At 41.9% G+C, this 27,275-nt stretch overlaps 1 protein-coding gene across 8 annotated transcripts in view; it reads right to left on the bottom strand.

Moving 5' to 3' along the window:
• The window catches only part of CSMD3 (CUB and Sushi multiple domains 3), a 675,220-nt gene that overhangs the window by 87,183 nt on the left and 560,762 nt on the right, over positions 1-27,275 (bottom strand). For all 8 annotated transcript variants that reach the window (XM_077351631.1, XM_077351632.1, XM_077351635.1 and 5 more), the window contains 8 exons: positions 27,181-27,261; positions 26,236-26,349; positions 20,900-21,088; positions 20,129-20,275; positions 18,017-18,205; positions 10,258-10,443; positions 6,507-6,701; positions 5,253-5,426 (listed from right to left, as the gene is read on the bottom strand). In XM_077351631.1, the coding sequence (XP_077207746.1) occupies positions 5,253-5,426; positions 6,507-6,701; positions 10,258-10,443; positions 18,017-18,205; positions 20,129-20,275; positions 20,900-21,088; positions 26,236-26,349; positions 27,181-27,261 (1,275 nt within the window). The remainder of the gene's footprint in view (positions 1-5,252; positions 5,427-6,506; positions 6,702-10,257; positions 10,444-18,016; positions 18,206-20,128; positions 20,276-20,899; positions 21,089-26,235; positions 26,350-27,180; positions 27,262-27,275) is intronic.

Below are 27,275 nucleotides of genomic sequence, written 5' to 3'. Positions count from 1 at the left end.
AGATATAGAGCAGGGGTAGTCAAACTGCGGCCCTCCAGATGTCCATGGACTACAATTCCCATGAGCCCCTGCCAGCATTCGCTGGCAGGGGCTCATGGGAACTATAGTCCATGGACATCTGGAGGGCCACAGTTTGACTACCCCTGATATAGAGCATAGGGTGACAATCATCCCATATATCCATCTAAATGTTTGGGGAAGATAATTTTTTTGCATTAAAATTCCACAGGCCCATTATGCACGAAGTGGAAGGTCCGCATTCGGGGTGGAATGGCGGTGGCTAAAATCACCAGTTATGCACACTGCAGGTGGCAACCAGGCGCAGAGTCAACGTATGCCGCCGAAAAAGCCGCGTTAGCGAGATGCGGAAGAAAGTGGAGCTTCCCAGGACCAGGGTGCAACCAGAAGCGGCTCCAGAGTAGCCGCGTGCATAATCGGATACTCTGGGTTTTGCTGCCGTTGCGTTCCATCCCGTGCGTAAGTGGTTTGCTTCACTTCTTCCTCCTCCACGTTCTCCATGCCGCCGTTTCAGCGGCTGTGCATAATAGGCTACATAGAATGCAAATTGAGATTGCTTATAATTCACTATATTGCATCAAATGCATTAAAAATGTTTCCCAATGTTCAGTTTTCCAAGAGAAAGAGGGAAAATGCATGGTTCCTTAACGTACTGATGCAGATTTAGGAATCCCCACATCAACACAGGCACTTTAATGCATGACATTTGCTTTATGGCAGGGACATGAACTAAAGGTATACTGAAGGACAATATGACATGATACCAGGAACCTCAGTATTGGTAGGGGAGAAAATACAGCATGGAGGATTTAGTGGGATACAACAATGTACTACTGCAGTTATTTTTGTTAGTATCTCTAACGTGTATAATAGCCAAGGATCTGTCCTTGTGTGGATAAGCAAATCTATAGTATGGGGCCAGCCAGAGCTTTCACATAAAGCTCTGTGCGTCCAGAAAAAACCCTAAGGGGGGCAATGAAGCATGTAAGTCCAAAACGACCCCAGCCGTGGGCTCCCCATGTCTGTGGGCCTGGTCAATACCTGCACTGCCCTTCAAATCTCCCTTCTAATCTGCTCATAAACCAATAAACAGAATACAAAATGATAGAGTTGGAAGGTAACTCCAGGGTCCTCTAGTCCAGTCTCCCCTCCCTCCCAGCAGAATGCAGGGAATTCTATCTTTCTGGTAAAGGTAAAAGTAAAGGTAAAGGTATCCCCTGTGCAAGCACTGAGTCATGTCTGACCCTTGGGGTGATGCCCTCTAGCATTTTCATGGCAGACTCAATATGGGATGGTTTGCCAGTGCCTTCCCCAGTCATTACCGTTTTACCCCCCAGCAAGCTGGGTACTCATTTTACCAACCTCGGAAGGATGGAAGGCTGTCAACCTTGAGCTGGCTGCTGGGATCAAGCTCCCAGCCTCATGGTCAGAGCTTTCAGACTGCATGTCTGCTGCCTTACCACTCTGCGCCACAAGAGGCTCTTTCTGGTAACAACAGCCAAAAATCCAGCATAATTTCTTTCCTCCAAGAGAGGCCTATGCTAACTATCTCAAGGATTTAGCTGTGTGTCTCATCTATTTCATAGCTCAGGCAGAATACCTTGCCTGTCTCCAAGACTGACTCATCTATGTCTTTCTCCACACTCAGTCTTATAATCTTGTTACTTACTTTATAGCATTGCTTGATGCTTCTCTGTGAAAGGTTTCATGACTGATGGAACATTAAAAGATGGGGAAGCGACTATTTACCCTCTAGATTGCCCAAACATGTATTTTTGCTAGAAATGCTAAGATCCATCACGTTTTGCAGGCCACATTTATTTTTAAAAACTATCTTTTTTACTCATACTACATGATGCCTTTGCAGCAATCGTGTTTTTCCCCGGAGGAATCTGTTCATCTTCCTTGATTTATTATAACATTTATAAGCTCGGAGAACTGGAACCCAAGGAGAGTAACAGCAACCACAAAATCAGCAGCAGATCCTAGGGCTTTCTATTTTTGTTATTCTTGCCACAACCCTCCCCCCCCCCCACTTTATTACAACAATAAGCTAAAATAGACAATGTACAATCAAGGCTTTAGGGATGGAAGAAGACTGTTGCAAGTTGTACCTTATGCAATAACTCTTGTCTCAGCCCGCAGGAAGAGTACAATAAGTGCTGCAGCCTGCTGCAGTGCCTCCCTCATTGCTATTGAAAATCTGATCTCAGAAATGTGCACATTTGTTTCAGACTCAAACAAGGAAGGCAGGGTCTCTTTACCACCTGCCTCCCAACAATCAGGCCCAGTTGCATGAAATACTGGTGTTTAATGGTGATGGAAAATGCTGTTTTCAAGTTGCAGCCAATTTATGGTGCCGTTGAAAGGTTTCCAAGGCAAGAAATAACAAAAGGGGTTTGCCATTGCCTGACATTGGCTGCCCCTTCTTAGCTTCCAAGATCCGATGAGAATGGTTAGCCTGGGCCTTCTAGGTCAGAGCACTGGTCTTTATTACAGAATTTTTTTTTAATACACACACACAGATCATTCTCTCCATAGCATGAGCCCATGAATTTGCCTTATATGGAATCAGACCATTGGTCCACACCATCAACACAGACTGGCAGTATTTTGCTAGGGTTTCAGGTCACCACATGTACTCAAAGCCTCTTATCCGGATGCTCCAGGGATGATACCTGACACACTCTGCATGAGATATAATTTAAAGCAGAGTTGGGCGCTTCGACTTCTGAAGCAGCCATTCGCTCCCAAAGCAGCCTGCGCCACAGCCCCCTGTCGGGTGCAAACACGCATGCACGGCAGGTCTGCGCATGTGCGTTTGCGCCGCCGGTGTGCCAGCAGCAACGCTTCCCTCTCCCCTCCCTCCCGCAGCAAGAAGCTTTCGGGGCCGCAAGCTAATCAGCTGCTTTGGTGGCCGATTTTCTCGCAGCCTGGTAAGCTTCTTGCTGCGGGGGGGGGGGGGGTAGAGGGAGCAGTGGCCCACTAACGAGGCTCTCGTGGCCTGGCACCAGGCCGCAGACGGGGGTTGGAGACCACTGCTGTAAACTACTACGAGCTGGCAGGGTCTGGGAGTGGGGGTAATTACAAACAAATATAAATAAATAAATAAATAAATAAATAAATAAATAAATAAATAAATGAATGAATGAATAAATAAATGAACGAACGAACGAACGAACGAACGAACGAACGAACGAACGAATGAACGAATGAATGAAAAGTAACCCAGTTTCTAAAGGACAACCTTAGTTGGGTGGGAGGTGCCACCATCTTAGATGGTGGGAGGTGCCACCATCTGGACTTCTTGCTTATAGATTTATAGATTAACTCATTATCATTTTGTTCATGGAAGAAAAGAACTGCTTTAGCTAAAGGCTAATGGTAAAAGATTAATGGCACTGCAGAAGGGTGGTTACTCTAAAGGGGGGGGGGATATGGCAGGCAAATGTTTTTAGTAAGCTGGGCAAACAGAAATCTCTTTTTATCCCTGATGGTGGACGGAGGCCTCAAAAGTAAACTTATATTTCCTTCTGTCTTTTTGCTGCATAGCCTTGCACTCTGCCTCAATAATGATAAATGAGAATGGAACTATAATGGCTAACTTCAAAATGCTATCACCATCTTAACCTCGGCTGGAAAGAAAATGTCAACCGCTTGTCGAGCCCTGAATTGATGTCTGCTATAAAGTCAACACAATAATCCAGAGCAAAATATGTTCCATCATAAGCCTTTGCCATGTGGCCACTTGGTTCCACCTTTGAAAATGAAACAGGACCTACAGAAGCTGAGTTTCAGGCAGGAAGTTTTTGGAGAATGAACTCCCATGCTTGGTGGTATATGTGCATACATGGGTTTCAGTAGGACGTGCATCTGACAAATCCAGGACTGGATCCTCACTCTGGCGTGGAAGATCACTATGTGACCTGGAGCCAATCATGCTCTCTAAGACTAACTGACCTCAAGGTGTCATCATGAAAATAACATGGAGGCAAAGAAAATTATGTTCCGAAACTGCTTTGGGTCCCCACTGGGAAGAAAAGATGGGTATAAATATCTGAACAAAGAAACAAATCCAGAAGTTTTAAAAAGCAGTTCTCCGTGTTTCCATGCAGTCCCACATAAGGGAAAGTACTTTAAAAGAAGATTGAGAGTACTAGTCCCTCCCTTTAATCCATCTGCAATAGTTATACTTGCCAGGCACAACAACAACAACAACAATAACAACAACAACAAAAGAAGTAATGTGAGAAAAGTCAAAAGTCCCACTGGATGGGTATATGAAGCTTTATATATGACAAAAGGCAATTACCGTATTTGCCGGCATATAAGACAACTGGCCATATAAGACGACCCCCCAACATTTCCACTCAAAATATAGAGTTTGTTACATTACATTACAGTACTATGGGCCACTATGGGCAGCTATGTCTATCCCAACTGAAGTGCACTCGGCGTATAGGACGACCCCCCACTTGGAGGCATGTTTTTCAGGGGGGAAACATAGTCTTATAAGCCAGCAAATACTGTAATCATTTCTGGCATCCAAACAGCCTACAATCTGAATAACTGGGACCCAAAGAAGTTCATCAGGGGCAACCAACTGCTTGTACTTGTCTACTAGGATTTTTGGCTTGGTTTACTTCGCCACAATATGTTGCAAAATGTTTCTGAAAAGCTTCCTTTGCTAAAAAGTAGTCTGTGTCATGGTTCACACTGCTCAAGCAACACAAACTTGCAAACCATTGCACGGTTATTTTGATCATGGCATACACCCTATTTAAAATTAGCTAGTCCCAAAGGATGTCGCATCTCACACTTTAATTAACAATGCCCTGGAATTAATGTACTTAATCCTAGCATACTTTATTCATGAAAACTCCAGACGCAAATACAATTGTGTGTCCATAAACCACTTTGAAACCAATAGGGCCTCAAGATATGCATAGCTCATCAATCAAATAGAAGTTCCTCTCAATAATTACCAGAATGAAATAGACCAGGGGGAGTCAAACTGCGGCCCTCCAGATGTCCATGGACTACAATTCCCTGGAGCCCCTGCCAGCGAATGAATTCGCTGGCAGGGGCTCCTGGGAATTGTAGTCCATGGACATCTGGAGGGCTGCAGTTTGACTACCCCTGAAATAGACAGTCAAGATAGGGTCTACTGGTAAAGAACTCACAAAGGATAGTCATAGGTATACAACTGGTATAAAAGAAAACAATTTCCTTACCTAAACATCTTGTTTCAGTTCCACTCCACAGTCCAGATGAGAGACATTCCCTTACAGCTGAGCCAACCAGCATGAATCCCAAGTCACACGTAAAAATTGCTGTTGAGCCATATGTGATTTGCGTTCCAATCTTATTCCCATTTGGAGGTACTGGAAGTTCGCCACATGAAATGACTAAAAAGTTGAAATGAAACGAAGCGGGTTGCATGCAGAATTCAAATGCAAGCATTTAATATTCATGTCCCACGGAATTAAAATGTGAGGTGCCTTAGAAGCATTATGTAGTCACAACTGCATATAAGAGTCTGCTAACAATTAATATGACATCAGATTGCTAGGAGGAAAAAGGATAGATCATCCAGCCACAATGCAACTGAATACCTGAATAGCTGGAATGCTCACTTTGTCGTTATTTATGATTCATCTTTGAACTTGCCTTCTGAAATGCATGAGGCTCTCCTTGAACACAGTGCAGAAGCTACAATTTGTGAATAATCACTGCCATGTATCATTGTGCCGTCTATGGGTTGGATCCAGCCAATGTTTTCTCTTCCTCTCACTTAATTCTCCTTACTACAATTCCTTTGTCACATGGATTTTTTCCATGCAGGACCCCAACATAGCCTTTTTGGTGATGAAAAGGATACTGTGTTATCTGTATCTTTCCTTGTTCCGTGTAAACCGCCCTGAGCCTTTGGGGAGGGCGGCATATAAATATAATTCCTTCCTTCCTTCCTTCCTTCCTTCCTTCCTTCCTTCCTTCCTTCCTTCCTTCCTTCCTTCCTTCCTTCCTTCCTTCCTTCCTTCCTTCTTTCTTTCTTTCTTTCTTTCTTTCTTTCTTTCTTTCTTTCTTTCTTTCTTTCTTTCTTTCTTTCTTTCTTTCTAGTGGAACAGCTGGTTGCATCCAACACTGTATATGTTTGCTGCCGCCCTATAAACATTCACACTGAGTCACTTTGGATTTGTTGTGTTTTCAAGAGGACTCCTTGAGGGCACAGCTAGGTGATACAATGTCCCCAGGGATAAACACAAGCATTTTTAAAGCAAGAGAATGTCTGCTGTAAAATGGCTGTGATTACCCAGGGTTGCCATGTCATCCAGTTGTGCCCTGAACCTAAAGAAAAGTTTAAACCAGTGCCAGATCCCTGGCTTCTAAGAAATGTGGTAAGGAGATGCATGTGCTAAGTAATGACAATGTGGAGACAGAAGGCCTGTGAGCAAAGCAGATCTTCAGTGGACAAACTAAATACTTACTTTGGCAGTATGGTCTGTCATTTCTCCAGCTCCACGTTCCATTGGCAAGGCATTCAATTGATTCCGGTCCCAACCCATGGTACCCAGGATCACAGCTGAAAACAACTTTTGTTTTGTATTCATAGTGAGAGCCATTCACTATTCGCCATCTCCCATGTTCCAAGGTGAATGAATTGATGCTTGGACATGTAACGACTTGAGAGAGACACAGAGAGAGTTTTTAAAAGTGGCATTTTTGCCCTTTCATAAAAAGGGAATTAATATGCATTGGGGGGAAAAAGAAGAAATTGCCTTGAATCCTAATCAGATGAGTTCATGCATTGTGGATAGTATATGATCTCAGTTTGTAACCTAAACAGATACACAGTGATCTACAGGCAGCAGCTAAATTAAATTCTTGCTTACTGTAACTTCAGCATAAAAATAAAAAAATGGATTTAACTTCTTATCTTTGGCTATGGTGAGCATGAGGCAAAGCACCCCTGATTCCTACCAAGGGTTAATGCATTGGATTTGTTCCACTGTAGGGTGTGGCTAATTCTGCCTCTCTGCCTAAATGGCTCTTACCATTTTCAAGGCCAGGGTTAAGACTGGGATAACTAGCTCATCATGAGAACCTATAGCCCACAGGGTGGGAGGGGAAGAATCAGGAGTGATGAGGTAATTTTCTAGAGGGTTCCAGAAAGAGCACATCCTGATTGGATTGTTCTCAGCACCTGATGCTGGTTGGCTAAAAAAAATATATAATTGGTCTAAGAGCCAGGATTCTGATGGACAAAAGGCTTGGACTGTGATATGCTTCTATTAAAATGGTAAGCGACATAAAGAAGATGTGAGCCATGACCTTTGGTACCTTAAGTAGGCAGACATTAAGTGTGTTACAGCGATAAGCTAGATTGTCTTGTTTTCTTTGCTGTATGATTTTTGAGCGCTGTGTTGCCTGGAGACAAAACTATTTTCTGAATGTTTTTCATTCAACACAAGCAGACAAATAGGGAACACAGTTTGGGACCCCTGGTGAAAGAGAGAAACCTGCACAGCCACTGGATTTTTATTAAATCATGATTTATAAAGGGATATCATACAAATGTCAAGATGAGGATTTTGTGCTAAAGACTTTAACAGCTACTAGGATACGCTGATTGCCAACAAGAAAAAAAATGTTTGATTTGGACGGAGGAACATTTGGCTAAATTTATCATCCTATTTCGGTGAAGTGATCATTTAAGATTGTAATAAAAGGAAATTCCTGAGTATCTAATGTTTCTAACCTGTTCTATGACCTTATCTCCAGTACATCATTTATGGGAATGCCAACTCTTAGAAAAGACCATCACTTTAGATTTTACAAGTATAATTGATAATCTATTCTATTGACAGTGTTGGTTAAAATATTTTAAATATCTTTGAAGGCCAATTCCAGTGCAGAAAAGTATGGTGGCATCACCTGCATGCAACAGAACAGGGGTCTCTAAAAGTCCTAATTTAGGTGGATGTCCATTTATAGATGATAAGGGTTGTTTCATGTTGCTCAGGAACAGATTGAAAAAATGTGGGGCCAAGACAGAGCCTTGTTTGACCCCTTTTGGGACTGGAAAATCAGGTGATAGTTGGCCATTAGAGGGAAGCTTAACTTGATTTGTGGTGGCAACATGTAACTTTTTAAACAGGAAAAGTAAACAAGGTTCTATTTTCAACGTCTACAATATTTTTCATATAAATTCTATATATTTTACAACAATTGCTTTTTGTGCACAATAGCTCTGGGAACCCATGGGATTCAGGTAAGGAGTACTTGAAAGTGTGTGCTTATTCAGTTTTATATTAATGCTCAGAATAATTAATGGATTATATATGACAGTCAACAATTGCTGTATTTATTTGGCTACTGATTTAATCCTTGGTTCTTTCCGGATTATAGGCATGATACCATTGTCTTCCTCTTACATACTGAGAATTCCTGTTTTTACCTTCCTACATAGTCTTTATACTAGATGAAATATATTTAAGAGGGACATTAAAAATTGCTCTTGAGTATGATCCCATTATGGTTCTTTGCCTTCTACATTGCTCTTTGGATGGACTGTGATTAATTCATTTGCCTTAACATATTGTCATCTCCTTTGAATTCACCAATGATGTAACAGAGCCTGATATTTTATCATTAACTCAGGCCTATCTAAATAGCTTCTAAAGATCTGACAGGCCCCTTTTCAGCGCTCTTTTCCATTTTGCGACTCCAACAGGTAATTTTCTTGGATGTTTTAAAAAGATACATTTCTCTCTTTAAAATACTAATAACCAAGCAGGTACTCCAGGTTCAAACAGCAAAAATGGAATGGACAGTCAAGGGTTCAACCCGTTCTTCTTTCTCTCCATAGCTCAGGAGAAGTTGTGGTTGCACAAGCCTGCAATTTGCATTTGAGCCAAGAGTGAGTTGCATGGTGTTTGTTCCCTCTGTTCCAGCCCTGCCAGCTGCCTGATGCAGCATTTTTATGTGTTTCAAATGTTACAAGATACAGCCCAGAATACTAAAGCTTCACCATAATTCTTTAGGAACTTTTCCTGTCCATGCATCAACAGCTATGTAATTCTGAAATTTCCTGTCCATTTGGCATCCCCATCCCCAGCTTTAATATTTCCCCTTATATGTGTACTTTCAAATTCCCAATTTTTACAGAATGCTTTATGTAATAGGATGTCTTTTTAAATGAACATATTATTTTAAAATATTTTATTTCATACACACAACTTCCTTTAAATTATGCAGTGGTGGCAGCTGCTTCCCAGAACAAGTAAAAAAAAACTTAACCAAATAATCCAAAGCCCCGTTGAGCAAAAGCGCCATACCTGGCGGGGACTGGTAAAAGCACCTGCAGGCTTGATGGCTTTCATGGATGACTGGCCTTGACCTGGGCCAGGGCCTTCTTGGCCCTGACCCTCACTTTGTGGAAAGAGCTCCCAGAAGAGCTAAGGGCCCTTCTGGAGTGACTCAGTTCTACGGTGTCTGTAAGATAGGCTGCTTCCACCAGACCTTTGGCTGAGGCCAAGCTGACAGAAGATCTTGCCCCTCCACTGGAGTTTGGAGCCTCTCACCTGTAACATCACCCTTGTGGACTTAGATGATCTGGCAGAATGGGGGGCATAGGGTGGAGTGGTTAGGGTCATATTCTGTATGTTTTTTTCCCTGTATGTTTTATTGTTGTTACTCACTGTGAGATGGTAGGTCCAGGAGTTGTGGCCACTAAATGAAATAAATAAATATGTGCCCTAATGTAGCGATCCCCAACCTGTGGGCCGGGGACCACATGTGGTCCTTCGACTAACTGGAGGTGGGCCCCGAAGGACGCCTTCTCCCCCACCCCCCGGCCCTTTACTTCATCCCCCCCCAGCCCTTTACAACACACTTCATTGTTGTGGCGTGTCTGTATCTTATTTTGAAGGGATGTTTAAACATTACCATAACGATCAGAGAGCATTAGGGCAGTGGTTGAGAGTAGAGGAGTGAACTATCCCCCCACCGGGCCTCAGTAAAAGGCACTGAGTAGTCCCCGGTGAGTGGTCCCTGGCATTGAGTAGTCCCCGGTGATAAAAAGGTTGGGGAACACTGCCCTAATGGACAGCCCAACTTTCCCTATACCACTTGCTCTTGAAAATACATCTCTTGAATGATCAAATGTGATCCCATGAAATATGCATTTTTAATTGGCAAATTAACACCGCTTCTTGTTTGAACCAGGATTGTCCTTACCTACACAACGAGGTGTTTTGTTGTGGTTGCTCCATGTGCCATCTGGCTGGCAGGCAGCAGTGGTCAGTTCCTTGGACGATAGCCTATATCCATCATTGCAGAAATAAGTAACTCTTGTGCCTACTAGATAGTCTGTCGTCAGTATCCCACCATTCAATGGTGCTTTTGGAATTCCACAAGAAATAGCTGAAGATTTAAAACAAATGGAGAGGTGACTTGTTTTGTCTTACCACATCCTGAATTTTGTAAATAATAGCTACACACGTAGGTGTTTGTGATGAGACAGCATTCATTATGAGTAGGAACAAAGACCTAGAGGGGGCATTAGAGGTCATGGCTGCTGGCCCTTCCTTCATCATCTCTGATGTTGATGTTGAAATCTGTACACCGTGCTTCAGAGCATATACCAGCAGCAGCATAGTTTTCCAAGTATATGACATCAAAGGAAAAAATAGGAAGTACCGAGTAACACTGGCTTATATGTAGTCAGTTTTTTTCACTCATCTAATTCTCATTTCCAACTATAGCCAGCATCTCCCATGCCTTTTGTCCATGCAGATCCCATAATCCCCCAACATAGCCCTTTTTTGGGGGTAGTGAAAAATGGATCCCTCGATTGGATCCATCCTATTGTGTACAGGAGCTTATATGCATTTGAATGTTCACAGGTTAGATCTATACAGAAGCAAACTTAAAATACATTAGGTTAGGGCTGGTGAAAGCAGGCCTGATGCTGAGTGACAACGAATCTTACAAGACATATCGCTCTGGGCATGACCCTCTTCCCTTCCAGTTTACCTCTGTAGATAACTAAAATAATTATTCCCTGCTCTTTTTCAGTAAATGTTTCAATGAAAGCATAATTTGCATGATATCCATGCATATTAGGTACAGAAAACATACTACAAATGCACTGATTTCTCAGTTACTAAACTGTGAATTTCTAAGCCCTGTCCAGCAACCTCTAAGGGCACAAAGACAAATAACACAAACCCTCTCTGTGTGTGTCTGTACACACACAAACTTCTAAGCCTTTTATCCTAGACACTCTCATTTGGCCATAACTGCTACTGGGATAGATCCAGTCAGTCTCCTAGGACGTTGCCCTCATCCTAAGGAGGCTTCCTCCAACTGAAGAAGTAACCCTGCCTCCAATGGAAGAGCCACTTAAATCAGAGGAAGGCCCCTTAAATTAGGTATATGTATTTAAATAAGGAATAAATACATAAATGCATAAACTTTGCTCAACACAGTGGTAGGATAAGGAGAGGAGGTGCCCCACTCAGTTCAGAGATACTTCTAAGTAAATATGCATAGAATTGAGAATTCTTCTTTGCCCATCAGTTGAGCATTCTATACAAACCCTCCTGCTTCTGTTAAGCCTCCAAAAAACAAAACAAAACACAGCAAACGTTAACTCTGGCTTTCCAAATATGGCATGGAGGGCCAAGTTATTATCAAAACCAAAATCAAACAAGGTATTTCCACAAAAAACTGATGGTGCCCATAAAATATTTTGTGCATACCCCTTTTGTGGGATAGTCTGTTATGGGTACTGTCAGTCTTTTGTGAAAATATCTTGTTGGATTTTGATCTTGGGAATAACTCACCCCCCTCACACACGCACAGATGTGCATGAGCACACACACACCATATTTTTGTGCATACAGCAAATGTTGTTGTTAGGTGCAAAGTTGTGTTCGACCTATCGCGACCTCATGGACAATGATCCTCCAGGCCTTCCTGTCCTCTACCATTCCCCGGAGTCCATTTAAGCTTGCACCTACTGCTTCAGTGACTCCATCCAGCCGCCTCATTTTCTGTCGTCCCCTTCTTCTTTTGCCCTCAATCGCTCCCAGTATTAGGCTCTTCTCCAGGGAATCCTTCTAAGGAGCAGTCAGGGCTGATCTCCTCTAGGACTGACCAGTTTGTTCGCCTTGCAGTCCAAGGGACTCGCAAGAATCTTCTCCAGCACCAGAGTTCAAAAGCCTCAATTCTTTGACCTTCCTTATGGTCCAACTTTCGCAGCCATACATTGCAACTGGGAATACCACAGCCTTGACTAAAAGCACTTTTGCAATTACTCCTGCATTTAGCTCAATTCAGCAATTACTCCTGCATTTAACTCAGTTCAGGATCTACCCCTTCCATCTATAGGCAAATTCCATAATCTTTTCACACTTGAATGTTTCCAAGGTCCCTCTGTATTCATGCAATACCCTATCTACACTTGTTCAGAATAAAAAGGATTTCCTGTGTTCTTTTTCTGGCTCTTCATTATATTGGTCCCTTGACTAGAACAGGTGTGCCGCTGCTGTATCTATATGTCACCCCGATCTTTTGTGAATCTTCTTTCTCAGTTCACTACTTACTTCTGTTCATTGTGCTGTCTGCCATCAGCTTGCTCTGCTCCACCCACATCCCTGCTACTCTTTTATCAAGGCTACTCTTCCTCAGTCACCTTTGTCGACACTGGCCCAACAGTCTATAAGCTCTCTGGGAGAGCTCTTTGTCATTTGTTTGTTCTCTACAGGACACTGCATTCTCTTGGTGTTAAGTAAATGTTAAATCACTGCAGCAGGAGTAGTCGCAAGAGGAGAAGTGGCAGCTCCAAAACATGGTCACCCACAGCAAGAGAGTCAGGGCCAGCCATGTACAAAGCCTTGATTTTGTATTCTGCTGTTGTCACACTGTTTGCTTGAAGGTTCCTTAATAAAGTCGTGGCACCCTTTCTTCTTTCCAATAACCATGGCTCCTTCTATTTCCTGTCCCGGTTCTCATAGAAAGCTAATATTTGCCAGATATTGTTTCACTGTAGATGTTTTCTCATAAAGGTTTCTTTTCTCACTGTTCTGCCTGTCAAAAGTGCTATACGTTTGAGGAGGAAAATACATACTGTTGCAGCAAACTCCATGGCGTGGGGAAAATTTTAATATTACTCAGAACTATATATCCTGCCTCCTCCCCTTTATGGTCTTGAATAGCTCAGGCATCAATCAATGTGGAAACCTTGATATATAAAGGAGAGTCTTGTGGACCAGTTGCAAACATGATGCTTATTTTTGTTTGCTTCAAAGCACTCTTAAAAAACAACAACTCAGCTCTCTTTCCAAAGACCCAATATATGCTATATAATCTAACAAAAGAAATATTGGTTTGCTAGGGGCCACTGACACAACATTTATCCAGAAGGGAACTAGGAACAGAAAGAACACTGTAATCTAAAAGACGAGCCTCTTGTGGCGCAGAGTGGTAAGGCAGCAGACATGCAGTCTGAAAGCTCTGCCCATGAGGCTGGGAGGTCAATCCCAGCAGCTAGCTCAAGGTTGACTCAGCCTTCCATCCTTCCGAGGTCGGTAAAATGAGTACCCAGCTTGCTGGGAGGTAAATGGTAATGACTGGGGAAGGTATTGGCAAACCACCCTGTATTGAGTCTGCCATGAAAACGCTAGAGGGCATCACCCCAAGGGTCAGACATGACTCAGTGCTTGCACAGGGGATACCTTTACCTTTACCTAATCTAAAAGATAGCAGGGCAAGGTAAGTACAAGTTGTAAAAAGCACAAAGTATATTTTGGATATTCAAATGATAAAGCCTTCCCTGAAAACCAGCAGCATTAAGAAGAAGAGCTGGTTCTTATATGCTGCTTTTTCTACTCAAAGGAGGCTCAAAGCGGCTTACAGTTGCCTTCCCTTTCCTTTTCCCACAACAGAAACCCTGTGAGGTGGGTGAGGCTGAGAGAGCCCTGATATCACTGCTCAGTCAGAACAGTTTTATCAGTGCCTTGGTGAGCTCAAGGTCACCCAGCTGGCTGCATGTGGGGGAGTGCAGAATCGAACACGGCAAGCCAGATTAGAAGCCTGTACTCCTAATCACTACACCAAACTGACCATCATCATAAATATAACCACCCAACCTGAAGAGATGTGCAGGACCTTTTGGTGGATTCCACAATACGATATTCAACTTCTTATAGAATCAAGTCAATTTTCTCCATCTATGTGTCAGTATAGAAGCCACAAATGGGGATACAAGAGCACCTCTTCAAAAGGCTTGAGGGCTTCATTGGAACTCTAAGAGATATTTCCCACAGTGCTGCCTTAACACTCTTTAACAATAAAAAGGAGGCATGCCTGGCAGGTGGTAAGGACATGCCCCTCACTTAAACACATTGAGTACTCAGAGGGCTCATCGTTCTATGCCATTTTAGACTTGCACAAGACTTGCACTTTTTAAAAAGGGCATGAAGGGGATGTACATTTGAAAGCCAGAGTTTGGAATAGTTCTCTTTGCATGGTAGCAAGAAGAGATCTGAAGGAATAGTGCTTCCTCTCCCTCTGTCACATGACCAGTTGGGTGGGAAACAAGGGGGAGTGCTCATCCAGGAGCTTTCCAAAAGCTTGCACATTTCTTGCAAATTTCTCTCTTCCATGGCAGGCCCTGCATCAGGGTAGCCCCATGTGGAACTGCACAGAAGACACAATGGTGAGCCTTTGTATCTCAGATCAAAAGTTCATTCTTTCAAACTACTGATGAGAATTAGCATGGATGAAATTTCAATCTGACTTCAGTCTAAAGGTCAAGAAGATCATGTACATGGGCCTGCATTTAAGAAGGGGAAGTACTTGAACAGCATAAATAGAGGACTGCATTTCTGTACGTGTGCCACCAGACATGTCCCAGGAACAATCTCAAAGAATACAAATAGCACTGATGACTTGTCTTAACGTATGCAACCAAACAGCAAATGTCCTTGCTTTTACAAAATGCACAGATGGAAATTTATTAATAAAAAAGTCAGTATTAATTATTCATCAAGCCCCAAGGTTATAAAATAAGTATTATAAAAATACATGTCAATTACTCGTATATACTTGCATATAAGCCGACTCCCATATATAAGCCGAGACAGCTATTATTACCACAAAATCTGGGCAAACTTATTGACTTTCATATAAGCCGAGGGTGGGAAATGCTCCATCATCACAGGCTCTACCATGCAGCCCCCTCCCCCCCGCCACAACAAATACAGAAAAGTCAAGAGGATGAATAGCTGCTGGTTTTTGTACCCCGCTTTTCACCCACAGAAAATAAAATAATAGTTTGGAAGAAGTGATGAAGAAGAGGAAGAAGTGAAGGCAAAAGGAAAAAAAAGATCAGAGTCCCTCTGCCAGAGCAATGATTGGCTGGATGGAGCAGGCTTTTATTTCAATTACCATATATATCCGTGTATAAGCTGAGGAGGGCTTTTTCAGTGTGAAAAAAGGTGCTGAAAAACTAGGCTTATATGTGAGTATATAGGGCACTATTACCATTTCAGCACTATAGAACATATACTAATAATTACATAAGAATCATTTTAATCCACAGAATTTTGATCAAAGCTGTAATGCTGCATGATAAATTTGAATCCATAAAATCATTAGACAGATTAAGCTTTTTTAATATGAATAAATAATTCTTTAAATATGAAACGTCTGTTTTAGGAGCTTCAACGGTAATAGAAACTTAAAGGAAACAAATGAAGAAAATAAACACATAAATGAACTTTTTTAAAAGTGCAATAAAAATGTAATAGCCATTATTTATCTTGACAATATAATATTACTACAGTGGAAAACTATACTGCAGACTTTGAAGGGACATGCATCATACAACATACAATATTTAAGCCAAAAAATTAAAGAACTTTGTTAGACTCAGCTAGAGTCTGGTATACACCTTAGGCAACATTTATTTCAAAGTAATTATGTCCTTTGATCGTTACTTACTCAAGATGTCAGTCAAAAGTAAATGATCATCATTGACCCAAACAATTTAAGGAACCACAGTTTCAGAATCCTTTTAGCATATCAATGTGAACACTATTTTCAAAGGAAATACTCTCAGGACACTCTTTTTTAAAGGGAGGTTCTATGTTAAAGTAACAATATATTTTTTTAATCTAGATATAGACAAGGAAGCTATACAAAGCAGGATTTAACGTACAAAATCCAGTTTATATTGGGCAATTTAAAAAACATTAACAGTGGAATAAGTCACAACAATCTGCATACAAAAGTGAATTGACCCATTTTCTCAGGGCGGCCTTTCTCAACTTTTTTTTACCATTGAGAAACCCCTGAAACATTCTTCAGCCTTCAAGAAACCCCAGAAGTGGCAGGATCATGCAGAATGTTTGGGAAGCATAGCTGTGTACTTGCCCACCTGTGGCCCCGCCCCTTCCCGCCCCCTCATTGACCATTTTGGGAGGGCAGGTCAATATGATCATATACGGTCATATCATTCAATAAATGTTTAATACATTTTAAAAAGATATTAGCAATTAATTATCCCATTTGGGAAATCCTTCTGGGGCCATGAAGAAACCCATAGGTTTCATGAAACACTGGTTGAGAAAGCCTGCCTTAGGGCAATGATGTCCCTTAGTCCTGAGGGAGCACTAATTAATGCCTCCTACCTTAAGTTTTAGAATCAGTTTAAAGGTAAAAGATATAGGTATCTCCTGTGCAAGCACCGAGTCATGTCTGACCCTTGGGGTGACGCCCTCTAGCGTTTTCATGGCAGACTCAATACGGGGTGGTTTGCCAGTGCCTTCCCCAGTCATTACCGTTTACCCCCCAGCAAGCTGGGTACTCATTTTACCGACCTCGGAAGGATGGAAGTCTGAGTCAACCTTGAGCCGGCTGCTGGGATCGAACTCCCAGCCTCATGGGCAGACAGCTTCAGACAGCATTTCTCCTGCCTTACCACTCTGTGCCACAAGAGGCTCTCTAGCCTAATAATAATAAAAATGTACCAATAAGCATCTCTTTTTTCGAGTCTTCCTTTCCTGATGTTATCATTAGAAAAATATTTTTCTGTGTTCAGATGCCCTGTAGGCTCCGAGACTCATTTACATGCCTATCTGCTCTAGAGTTCTACAACGTTACCGATCTGCGAGGAGTAGGCATGAGAAACATAGAAAAAATTAAACCTGTTCATCAGGTTGTCTTCTGTGCAGACATACATTTGGCCTGCACATGCACAGTCTCAATGATTGAAGGCTAACCTTTGTGCCTAGAGGTCTGTATGTCAGCTGAGACTGAACCTTTGTGCCTAGAGATCTGGGTGTCAGCTGCCTCGACAGTGATGTAACTTCCTCAAAAATATCTGCAGGTAAATATTGCCTAGAAGTGCAGAGTCAAGTGTAAATGTGCAAGTGGCAGCCAAAGTGAAACCAAAAGTAACCCCTGAGAGTTGGGTTCAGATAATCTCAAACCCTTCCCTAAATCTGGTTTCTTTGACGGATACACAGAGCAGATAACTAAAAATAAAAGATGGGATTAAGGGCTTTAAAAATGCATGTTAGCTCCAGTGGGTATATGGAACTCATACATGAATTATATCTTTCCTACCAATGTTGTTATTAGGAATATCCTACGGACTGCTTTCATGGGTGGAGTAGTGGTGGCAGCAATTCTTGTGAACTCCTCCCTACTTGCCGAAAGCCTCTTTGTTGTCCCTTGGTATTGTTTCTGTGAATACCCTGGCTCCAAGGAGCAGCACTGTAGGGACAGTAGGCTGCAGCAGGAGGAGGGAAGAAAGAAAGCACCTTTCCATGAATGGAAACCCCTTTCCATCAATGGATCGTTTCAGAGGATCTAAGCCTTGTGTTCCTTGTGTAGAGCTGCCTTCAACTGTGGTAAACTGGAACATCTGTGGAACCACTGGACACAGATCCAAAGTATTTTCATAGGAAATGAAGTAAGAATTTACCCTGACAGGCTGGGACAGGCACATCCCATGCATGATATCCATTGGACGATTTCCTACAAACAGCGGTACTCTTCCCAACGAGCCGATATCCTCGGTCACAAGCCCAGCGGACCACACTGTTGAGTTGCCCACCTGTCTGACTGACAATGAATCCATGAGGAGGGGACTCTGGAGTACTGCAATAAAGAGCTTTAGAAAAAACAAAGCAAACCATGCATTTTATTCCTTGCACCAAATTATTTAACAGAAGCATCCTGCTTATGTGGACTGGAGGATATATGTGTGGCCCCTTTAGAATCAGAGGAAAGGGTTTTCTAATAACTGATGTAGCCACTGGCCATATCCCAGTTCCTTTTCTCTGAACATTATATTGGGGGTCTTGGACACCTTCGTGGCATTATAGAACTGCAATGGGGTAACTGCTGGGCTGTGCTACAATCTGGGTCTGGTGCTAGGCCAGTATTACCATGGTTCTTTCACCAAGTTCCACCTGCTTTGGGCTTCAAAATAAATGGATCAAACAAATGTGCCTAGGAGGGGAAAGTTGGGAAAGCAAAAAGGCTGCACAATTACCCATAGTTCACAATCATCACAATGGGGTGCCTAATTTGTACTATTCATGCATATCCTATACTTTGAAATATACTGCTTGGGACTTCATTAAAAAAGTCATTATTACTGCACCAATTAGCACTTAGACTATAATTTATTCTCCTGTTCAAATACATGATTTGTGAATCTTATTTCTTCCTGTCCGAAAAAATTTGCATGTGATAATTACAAGCATAATCTAAATACACTGTGTCAACTTCTAACCGCAATCTTCTGTCTGAGGATCTTGCAAACCATAATTAAGTCTTGTTCTAACATGTATCCAGCCTAATTAATATTGGTAGGCCGATCAAGAAAGATTATGTAGGGCATTTGCTGGACAAAAAGAATGTGAACTCACCTGACATGTAGCAGGGGATGGGAAGAACTTCAGACACATTGAAAAGATGCAAATGTAAGTTGCTTAACTTTGTTGTACTTCAAAAGGCAGGGCTGGCTAGTTCTACATGGCTACACACTTCTGATAACACCTGATTCCTTTATGCCTATTCTGAGAAGCTAATGGGCCTTTGCTTCCTAAAAAAAATATCTTGATTGTAACATGACTAGTTTTTCTTGTTTTCCTATGGCATGAATTTCCCGATTCTTTTAATTAGATTTCTATTATAAATATATATCAAGGTCCATATCTCTGACTCATTATATGTTACTGTCATAAGAGCCTAGGGCTCTTAGAGTATTTGACTAGGTCATGGGCTCTAAAGGAGGATGAAAAACATAGGTAAACCGCTAAGTGCATACCTTTCAGATTTATAAAACAACTTTAGTAAGGCTTTGGAGCATGAACACATCCCATCACACGGACTCTGTAACAGACTGCAAATATGTCACAAAGCTTGTCTGTGACACAAACTTGGAGAGGGATGGGATTCAGCTTCCTGATTCAACTATGACATCTTTGAGTCTGTCTCAAAAGCTGATAACATTTTAGAAATTGTGATCAGCTCACACATCTGGAAAACAGTGGTCTATTTCAGCTGTAAAGTCCCAAAAAAAATCTTGTCTAAAGGAAACATAATAAAATTGATTTTGAAAACTGCCAAAGTGGTTCAATTGTAAGTAAAATTCCTCAGGGGGAGAAGAGCATCTGTTACTTCTAAACTAGATGGGAACATTCTTTGAATCATGGACATCTTTTCAACAAATTGCTGAAAGGTCAGAACTTTTGATGGTCTTGATCAGGCCTGTGGAACAGAATTTCCATATAAGCTAGACACAAACTACCAAAGTTGACTCTCTTTTACTATTGATAGCCTGAAATACTGGAAGAGATCCATTTGCACATCTTGGAGGGTGGATTTTTTCCTAATATGCATACATGATTTTGACCATACAGGGTCAGCTAGATTCGGTAGGAAATCAGGGACCAGCAAGATTTTGTAGGTATAAGCTTTTGAGATAACTTCCCTTCATCAGTTACCATGCTGGGTATAAGCATTTAAAACTGACCAGATCAATTGGCTGGAAAGGTAGAAAAAACAATATATTTTGTTTACATACCTATATATCTTATCCTGAAACCCTTTTTATTGGTGCCGTGGTCTGCTGACCATCGGAGGAAAGCTTCATGGCCACTGCTGGTTACATTTAGAGAGGACGAATAATCTCCACTTAGGGAGATTAGCAGTGGGCTGTGACTATTTGGTCCTTGATCACAGGCAAAAGGGGGAAGGAGGCAGAAAGAAGAAAACAGACAGACTCAAATTAGAGATGTATCAAAAGTGAAATAACACAATTCAATGGAGCTATTCATCGACTATCACAAAACTATGTGTGTGTGTGTGTGTGTGTGTGTGTGTGTGTGTGTGTGTGTGTGTATGTATTAGGGTTGTGTGCGGAAGTGTCCGAATTGGCTGTTCCAGGCTGACGCAACCAACCCCATGCTGCGGGGGGGGGGAGGCACAAGCGCCGGTGCATCAGCGCATACATGCATGCATGGAGCTCTGTGCCTGCATGTGTGCACCGAGTTGCGCACCATTGCCCACGCCTCCCCTCCCTCCCACAGCGTGGTGCTGGCTGCATCGGCCTGGAATGGCTGATTCGGACACCGCCACACAACCCTTGTATGTATGTATGTATGTATGTATGTATGTATGTATGTATGTATGTATGTATGTATGTATGTATTGTCAATGATGGGGAACAATTGACAATGACAACATATCCCAACAATGGCAATGGAACTCTTGAATAGGAGGCTTATGTCAACTCGAGTAGCTGAAAAACAAGCCCGTGTACTGCACAGATGCACTGAAAGCTGCATATAGTTACCATCAAACACCTCAAGTATATCAAATTCCTTTTCCGTTTGAAAGAATTCAAAGTAAAGGCTAATATTATAGCCCTTTTCCACAGTAATGGTCCATGCACACATTTGGAGGTTCGGGTAACTGTCTGGGTAGCCAGGACTCAATATCACTCCAGTTGAATCGAGGCGCAATTCGTTGGCAGGACAAAGGACTGCAAAAAAGAGAGAAGAAACACTCTCAAATTTAGAAGACTGGAAAGTTACAGGATTCTCCCCTGCCCCTCGTTTTTAAAATCCTAAACATGCACATGAATCATTTCATTTCAAGGAATACAAAAAGCTTAAGGCATATTAATGAGCCCTTAAAAAAATACACCAATGCATGAGTAAACAGTGCTTCTGATTCTACAAGGACACTTCCTGTCTCTCCTAAACTGTGTCAATAAATTCTGCTTAGATTTCAGTCTATTTTCTATAGTGCCATTTTGTGAGGAGATGCATAAGATGTAAGCAAAAGTAAAAAAAAAAAAAGTCTTATCTTTGGTGACTTTGTTAAATTATTCAATTTACCAAGCCATGAAACAAACAATTGTAAAGTAAACACATTGCGGCTTTTCTTTGCAATAGTTCCAAATGAATCAAGTTTGGGTGAAAGTTCTCCTCAAATAGTAAGATCCCACCAGATCTATAGATTTTTATCATTTGTTTCTGCGGTTATTATACTGCAGTTATTATACGGCGCTAACTAACCATGGTTGTCCCCTTTCACGCATGTGCATGCAGATGGTACGTCTGCACAGATTCTCAGCTTATAGTTCAGGTTGTGTGGGCATGCAAACACAAACGGACACAACAACCACTAATCTGGTGCTGAAAACACCAAAGGGGTGTTTGAATAATAACTAGCATCCTGTATGCTGGAGCAGTAAAATATCTCTCTGCAGGGTAGAGCGACAAGAGCACAGCGGGGGAAATGAGCATAGTGCTGATGTCACTTGTGGCATGAATCTGGAAACAATGTCACCATATTGGCATGCCACTCTAGGATACTAAAACTATAGAATTTCCGGTGAATCCTAGAGAGATGCACTGGTGCAGTGACATCACTTCTGGGCTCAGAACAGAATTGACATTGCAGCATTGGTGTGACAGCATTCACTATATCTCTGTCCTCTCTTCCCCAGGGAATGCCAGGGTTCAGCATATTTGCTCCACTGGAAAATATATGTGTTGTTAAGGCTATAGCTTTGGCCAACAGAATAGCTCTTGGGGTCTATTTCAGATCTGGAAAGCAGCACAGAGAGTAAGCAGGACGCCCCTCGTCAGTATTGGATCTGTGCATGCCTAAGAAGCACAGATCTCTCAGCAGTTGTGTGACCTAGAATCCTCACTGTGGATACAAGGATGTTGTATCAGCCAACCCTCAAAAAGATAGCTAATCATATTTAGTAAGCAGCTTGCTTCATGGGTTGAGAGGGCTCTGATAATTTGAAGGAGACTGTATGTAAAGAATACTTCAAGGAATTTAGGCCTATTAAGGAGGCAGAGCAGAACCTTCCAAGAGCCAGTTGCTAATGCAAACCTGGAGATAATTTTTGGTTCAAAATGGAGAGACCTGGACTAATGTGCCTTGTGAGCCAATGACTGGAATGTCACCCCATGTACTGTATATACTCATATATAAGCTGACCCACATATAAGCTGAGCCACCTATTTTTACCACAAAATCTGGGCAAGCTTATTGACTCGCATATAAGCCGAGGGTGGGAAATGCTCCATCATCCCAGGCTCCCCCATCCAGCCTCCCACCACAACAAATACAGAAAAGTCAAGATGGTGAACAGCTGCTAGGTTTTGTACTCTGCTTTTCACCCATAGAAATCAAAATAATAGTTTGAAAGAAGTGATTAAGAAGAGGAAGAAGGGAAGGCAAAAAGAAAAATAAGATCAGAGTCCCTCAGTCAAACCGTTGATGTCCTACAAGCTGCCAGAGCAACAATTGGCTGGCTGGAGCTTTTATTTCAATTATTGTATATACCCGCATATATGCTGAGGAGTGAAACTCAAATACTTTGGCCACCTCATGAGAAGGAAGGATTCCCTGGAGAAGAGCCTCATGCTGGGAGCGATCGAGGGCAAAAGAAGAAGGGGACAACAGAGAATGAGGTGGCTGGGTGGAGTCACTGAAACAGTCTGTGTGAGCATAAATGGACTTCGGGGAATGGTAGAGGACAGGAAGGCCTGGAGGATCATTGTCTATGGGGTCGCGATGGGTCGGACACAACTTCGTAACTAACAACAACAACAACAAGCTGAGGAGGGCTTTTTCAGTGTGAAAAAGGGTGTTGAAAAACTAGGCTTATACGTAAGTATATGGGGTAAGTCAAGACTACACATAGATTTCTGTAAAGATATGTTTAGATTTCCTGGTTATCACATCACAAAAGATTATAAATCAGAATTGTATCTGTTAATTTAGCCCTTCTTTCCACTGGGCTAGTTGGACAGCTCAATACAATACTTCATTTCCCAGATACTGAAATCACAAGGCAGTTTCTCTGGAACATTAATTAAAAGCAGTGGTTCTCAAGTCTAAAAGGAACAGAAGTACTTTATTCTTAGACCTGAACAGTGTGAAAGGAAACAGAAAATGAGACTGCTTGCTTTTTGAAATGATACATTATTCAGATATGAACTAATAACAGATTGTGAGAAGCAGATTTTTTTTCTCCAGGTTATTCATATTTGTGGTATGAAATGGAAATAAAACACGATAAATACAGTGTTAAACAGATACTTGGTAAATGCTGGGTGAACTGATGCATCTTTTAGCTATAATGTGTCTGATTTTATTAGCACCTCAGTTCAATTATTTATAAGTACATCCCTGCAAGCCTCCTGCGTTGAAAAAACTCACTTTCAAATTATAACCATGTATTTGCCAGTTTTCACCTTCTCCGAACATTTAATTTTATGAGCTCACTAAAAGCTAAGAAGCTACTTTTAACCTGTGTGTATGAGTGTGTGTGCACAAACTGTTTTCCCTTCAACCGTTGCATGCAAAATGGAATCAAGTCATAACTTTTTCACTAACCGATCATCGCAAGGAAATCTCTATCCAACCTATCAAACACAAGACGCCTGTTAGCCTGAATGTTCTTATGACTATAAAAATTGTCCAGAAACTTCATCTGGTCCTAAATTCTTCATCTGGGAATGGGTCATAGGGATGGATCATAGGGATGCACCATAGGGATGATACCGCTCCATTCATGGCCCATCCACAATGGCTCCTAACTTGTTTCCAGGTAAATTTCAAGGTAGTGGCAATGCTCACCTTTAAAGCCTTATATAGCTTGGGTCTAGCACATTTGAAGGACTGCTAATTCCCTGATGAAGCTATGAGACCATTCTGGTCATCTTCTGAGTCCCTGCTTCATTTGCCCTTGCCTTCTGAGCTTAGGTGGGTGGCAACCTGGGACACGGCCTTTTCAGTAACGGCATCAAAACTCTAGAACTCTCTCCTTAGAGAGTCTCAACTTTTCCTTTCTGTGTCATCTTCCAGCAGCAAGCGAAGACTTTTTGTTTGTCTGGGATCCTCTCTCCTTTCCCTATGTTTAATAGCTGGTTTTGTGCCTTGTGTATCTATTTTACCATTAGTTTTGTTTTAATGACATGTTTTCTTTGTTTTTAAGATGTGCATTTTTAATTTGTTAGTCACTTGGTGGTCTTGATGAGGACCGAAAGTCAGGGCATAAATTGCATGAATACATTGAAATGGTATTCCTATTCTCGGAAAGATCGCCTGCACTAGATATGCTATCGTTGACGCTTTAGCTCACTAAGTAGCTGTTAAAACCTGGCCCTGCATGTTCGAATACGATTGGCTCCAGTCTCAGTGAAAGTGGATATTTTCTGCAAGTAGCTTTCCAATTAAATGCTGGATATGTCTATATTGCAATATAGAATGACTCCAGTTTAAGGCTGTTGAAACCAGTGGGCTTAAACTACACTGTTCCTGCATAGGGCTGCAATTTGTAGTTCCAATTGAGAAGGAATGTTGTAGTTATATGACAAATTTATTTCTCCTTGCTGCCTCTTTACTAGGCACCAACCTGCAAAGGGACTCTGAAATGTTAGGAAATTAACAATGCAGTCCTAAGCAGATTTGTCTGTGTCTAAGACATTTCAATAAATGTAGACGGATGGTACTGTTAGCCAAGGCTTACAGTTATATCTTGCCACTGTCTCTGTACAGATGAGGGCAAAGAAAGTTATTCCTTTTTTGCCAGATTTTGCAGTATTTCTTCTCTTTCATTTGCCATACGCTCTTTTGAATTCTTAGCAGAAAGTTCATTATGCTCTTTCACATTAGTATTTCTCAGATGTTGTTGTTAGGTGCGAAGTCGTGTCCGACCCATCGCGACTCCATGGACAATGATCCTCCAGGCCTTCCTGTCCTCTACCATTCCCCAGAGTCCATTTAAGTTTGCACCTATTGCTTCAGTGACTCCATCCAGCCACCTCGTTCTTTGTCGTCCCCTTCTTTTGCCCTCAATCGCTCCCAGCATTAGGCTCTTCTCCAGGGAGTCCTTCCTTCTCATGAGGTGGCCAAAGTATTTGAGTTTCATCTTCAGGATCTGACCTTCTAAGGAGCAGGCAGGGCTGATCTCCTCTAGGACTGACTGGTTTGTTCGCTTTGCAGTCCAAAGGACTCAGATAGTCTACCTTAAATCCATCCACATGGTGGTTGATCTGTGTAATACTGATAATCAGATTTTTGCTTCAGGATTTGAAGGAACCTCAGCTGCCCAGGAAAGATGGCAGAATGGTTAAGATGGCTAAGAGCCAGTGTGGTGTATTGGTTGAGCGTGGTGGGCTCTAATCTGGGGAAGCAGACCTGTCTCAGCCAGAGGTGGTATTGTTATACTTGTTTGTTTCACATCTGCGCATCTGCATCAATGCAAGACCATCTTACATCAGCAGATCTCTAGTGACAGAGGATCACATGGGAACCAATGGAACAAAATGGTGGACTGAGCCAAACATTATTAATCTGTGACCAGCTCATGCTGGGTAGCCATCAGTGACGGACATTACCCTGGGTGAGGAAAGAACAAGTGGAAACAGGCAGATAAATTGTGCTTGGTCTAATCTCTGAGAAAGGTAACCAAAGTATAGAAGTGCCTTTTAAGTGGAATACAGTTGCATATCACCATTGTTAGCTGCTTTGAAGGTCTGATGGGTATAAATGCATAATACAAATACATGAGTCCATTTGAAACAAATCTGAAGACATGTCACAGCAACATGCAAATACATTTAAAAAAAAAAGGAGAAAAAATTCCAAACACAAAACCTTGACAAGCAGGCGGTGCTCCATCCATCTGCAGCCTTTCTCCCAGTCTACATGTCAGAATCTCATTACCAACTAATGTAAACCCTGGTAGACACTGATACCTTATTATATCCCCTGTGATAAAAAAAGAGAGTGTGCAGTTAAACAACAATTAATGAGGATTTTTGGCATTGACAGCAACACTGATTAATGAAGCACCCGCCATATATAATGTGTAAATGACCACTGGTGCAACTCGTTTTGATTAGACAGAGGAAATGTTGTGGCAAATGAGCAGCCACATTTATCATTTCTTGCCAGCTATACTATTAGTGTGAGTCATAAGCATCGGCTGCTTGTTACTCTGCAGAGCACAGCAGCAGGCTGGTTGAGTTTTAAAGCTCAGTATTTTGTAGCAGTCATGACAGTAATTAAAGGAACGGCATCAAAGACATTTATTCCTGCTGTCTTTTTCCAGACACCCAAATATTGTGGTTTGGAGATGGCTTTTCTGCTTGAAAATCGCAGGACAGGATTCAAAAGTGATTTGAAATGCACTTTATTTCATATTTAACTCAACAAATGCAATGATACATAGATCTCGGTCCTACAGAACGTACGGCTTTTCTCTTCCCCAAGATCATAACGTTCAAACTCACATGGTCATTACTACCAAGCACACCCAAAACTTTGACCTCTTACCTCCTCAGCCAGTTCTTCCCTATTAGTGACAATCAAAATAGCAGACCCCCTGGTTGCCCCTGGCAGCAGTTGTAGCCTCCATTTTTTTGAAGCGCACATAATCCATGTATTTTCCAAATCCTCTACAGAGTGGTTCAATTAACCTGTAGATTGTTTTAACGTGTAAAGCTGTTTGTTCGTACAAGCTATGAATACCAGGGAGTGCTGCAGATTTAGCACATTTCTTTAGGTGAAAAGTGTTATTTATGCATGGATTGACTTTACCTATTTCAAATTCGTCGTCCTCAGTCAGAATTTCAGCATTTGGTATAGTAGGTGGAGGCTGACACACTCGAAGTTGGTATGCTATGGAAATTCAG

This window comes from Paroedura picta, chromosome 9 (assembly GCF_049243985.1).
Source record: "Paroedura picta isolate Pp20150507F chromosome 9, Ppicta_v3.0, whole genome shotgun sequence".
NCBI classification, from domain to species: Eukaryota; Metazoa; Chordata; class Lepidosauria; order Squamata; family Gekkonidae; genus Paroedura; species Paroedura picta.
This window is presented reverse-complemented; position numbering and strand designations above follow the sequence as displayed.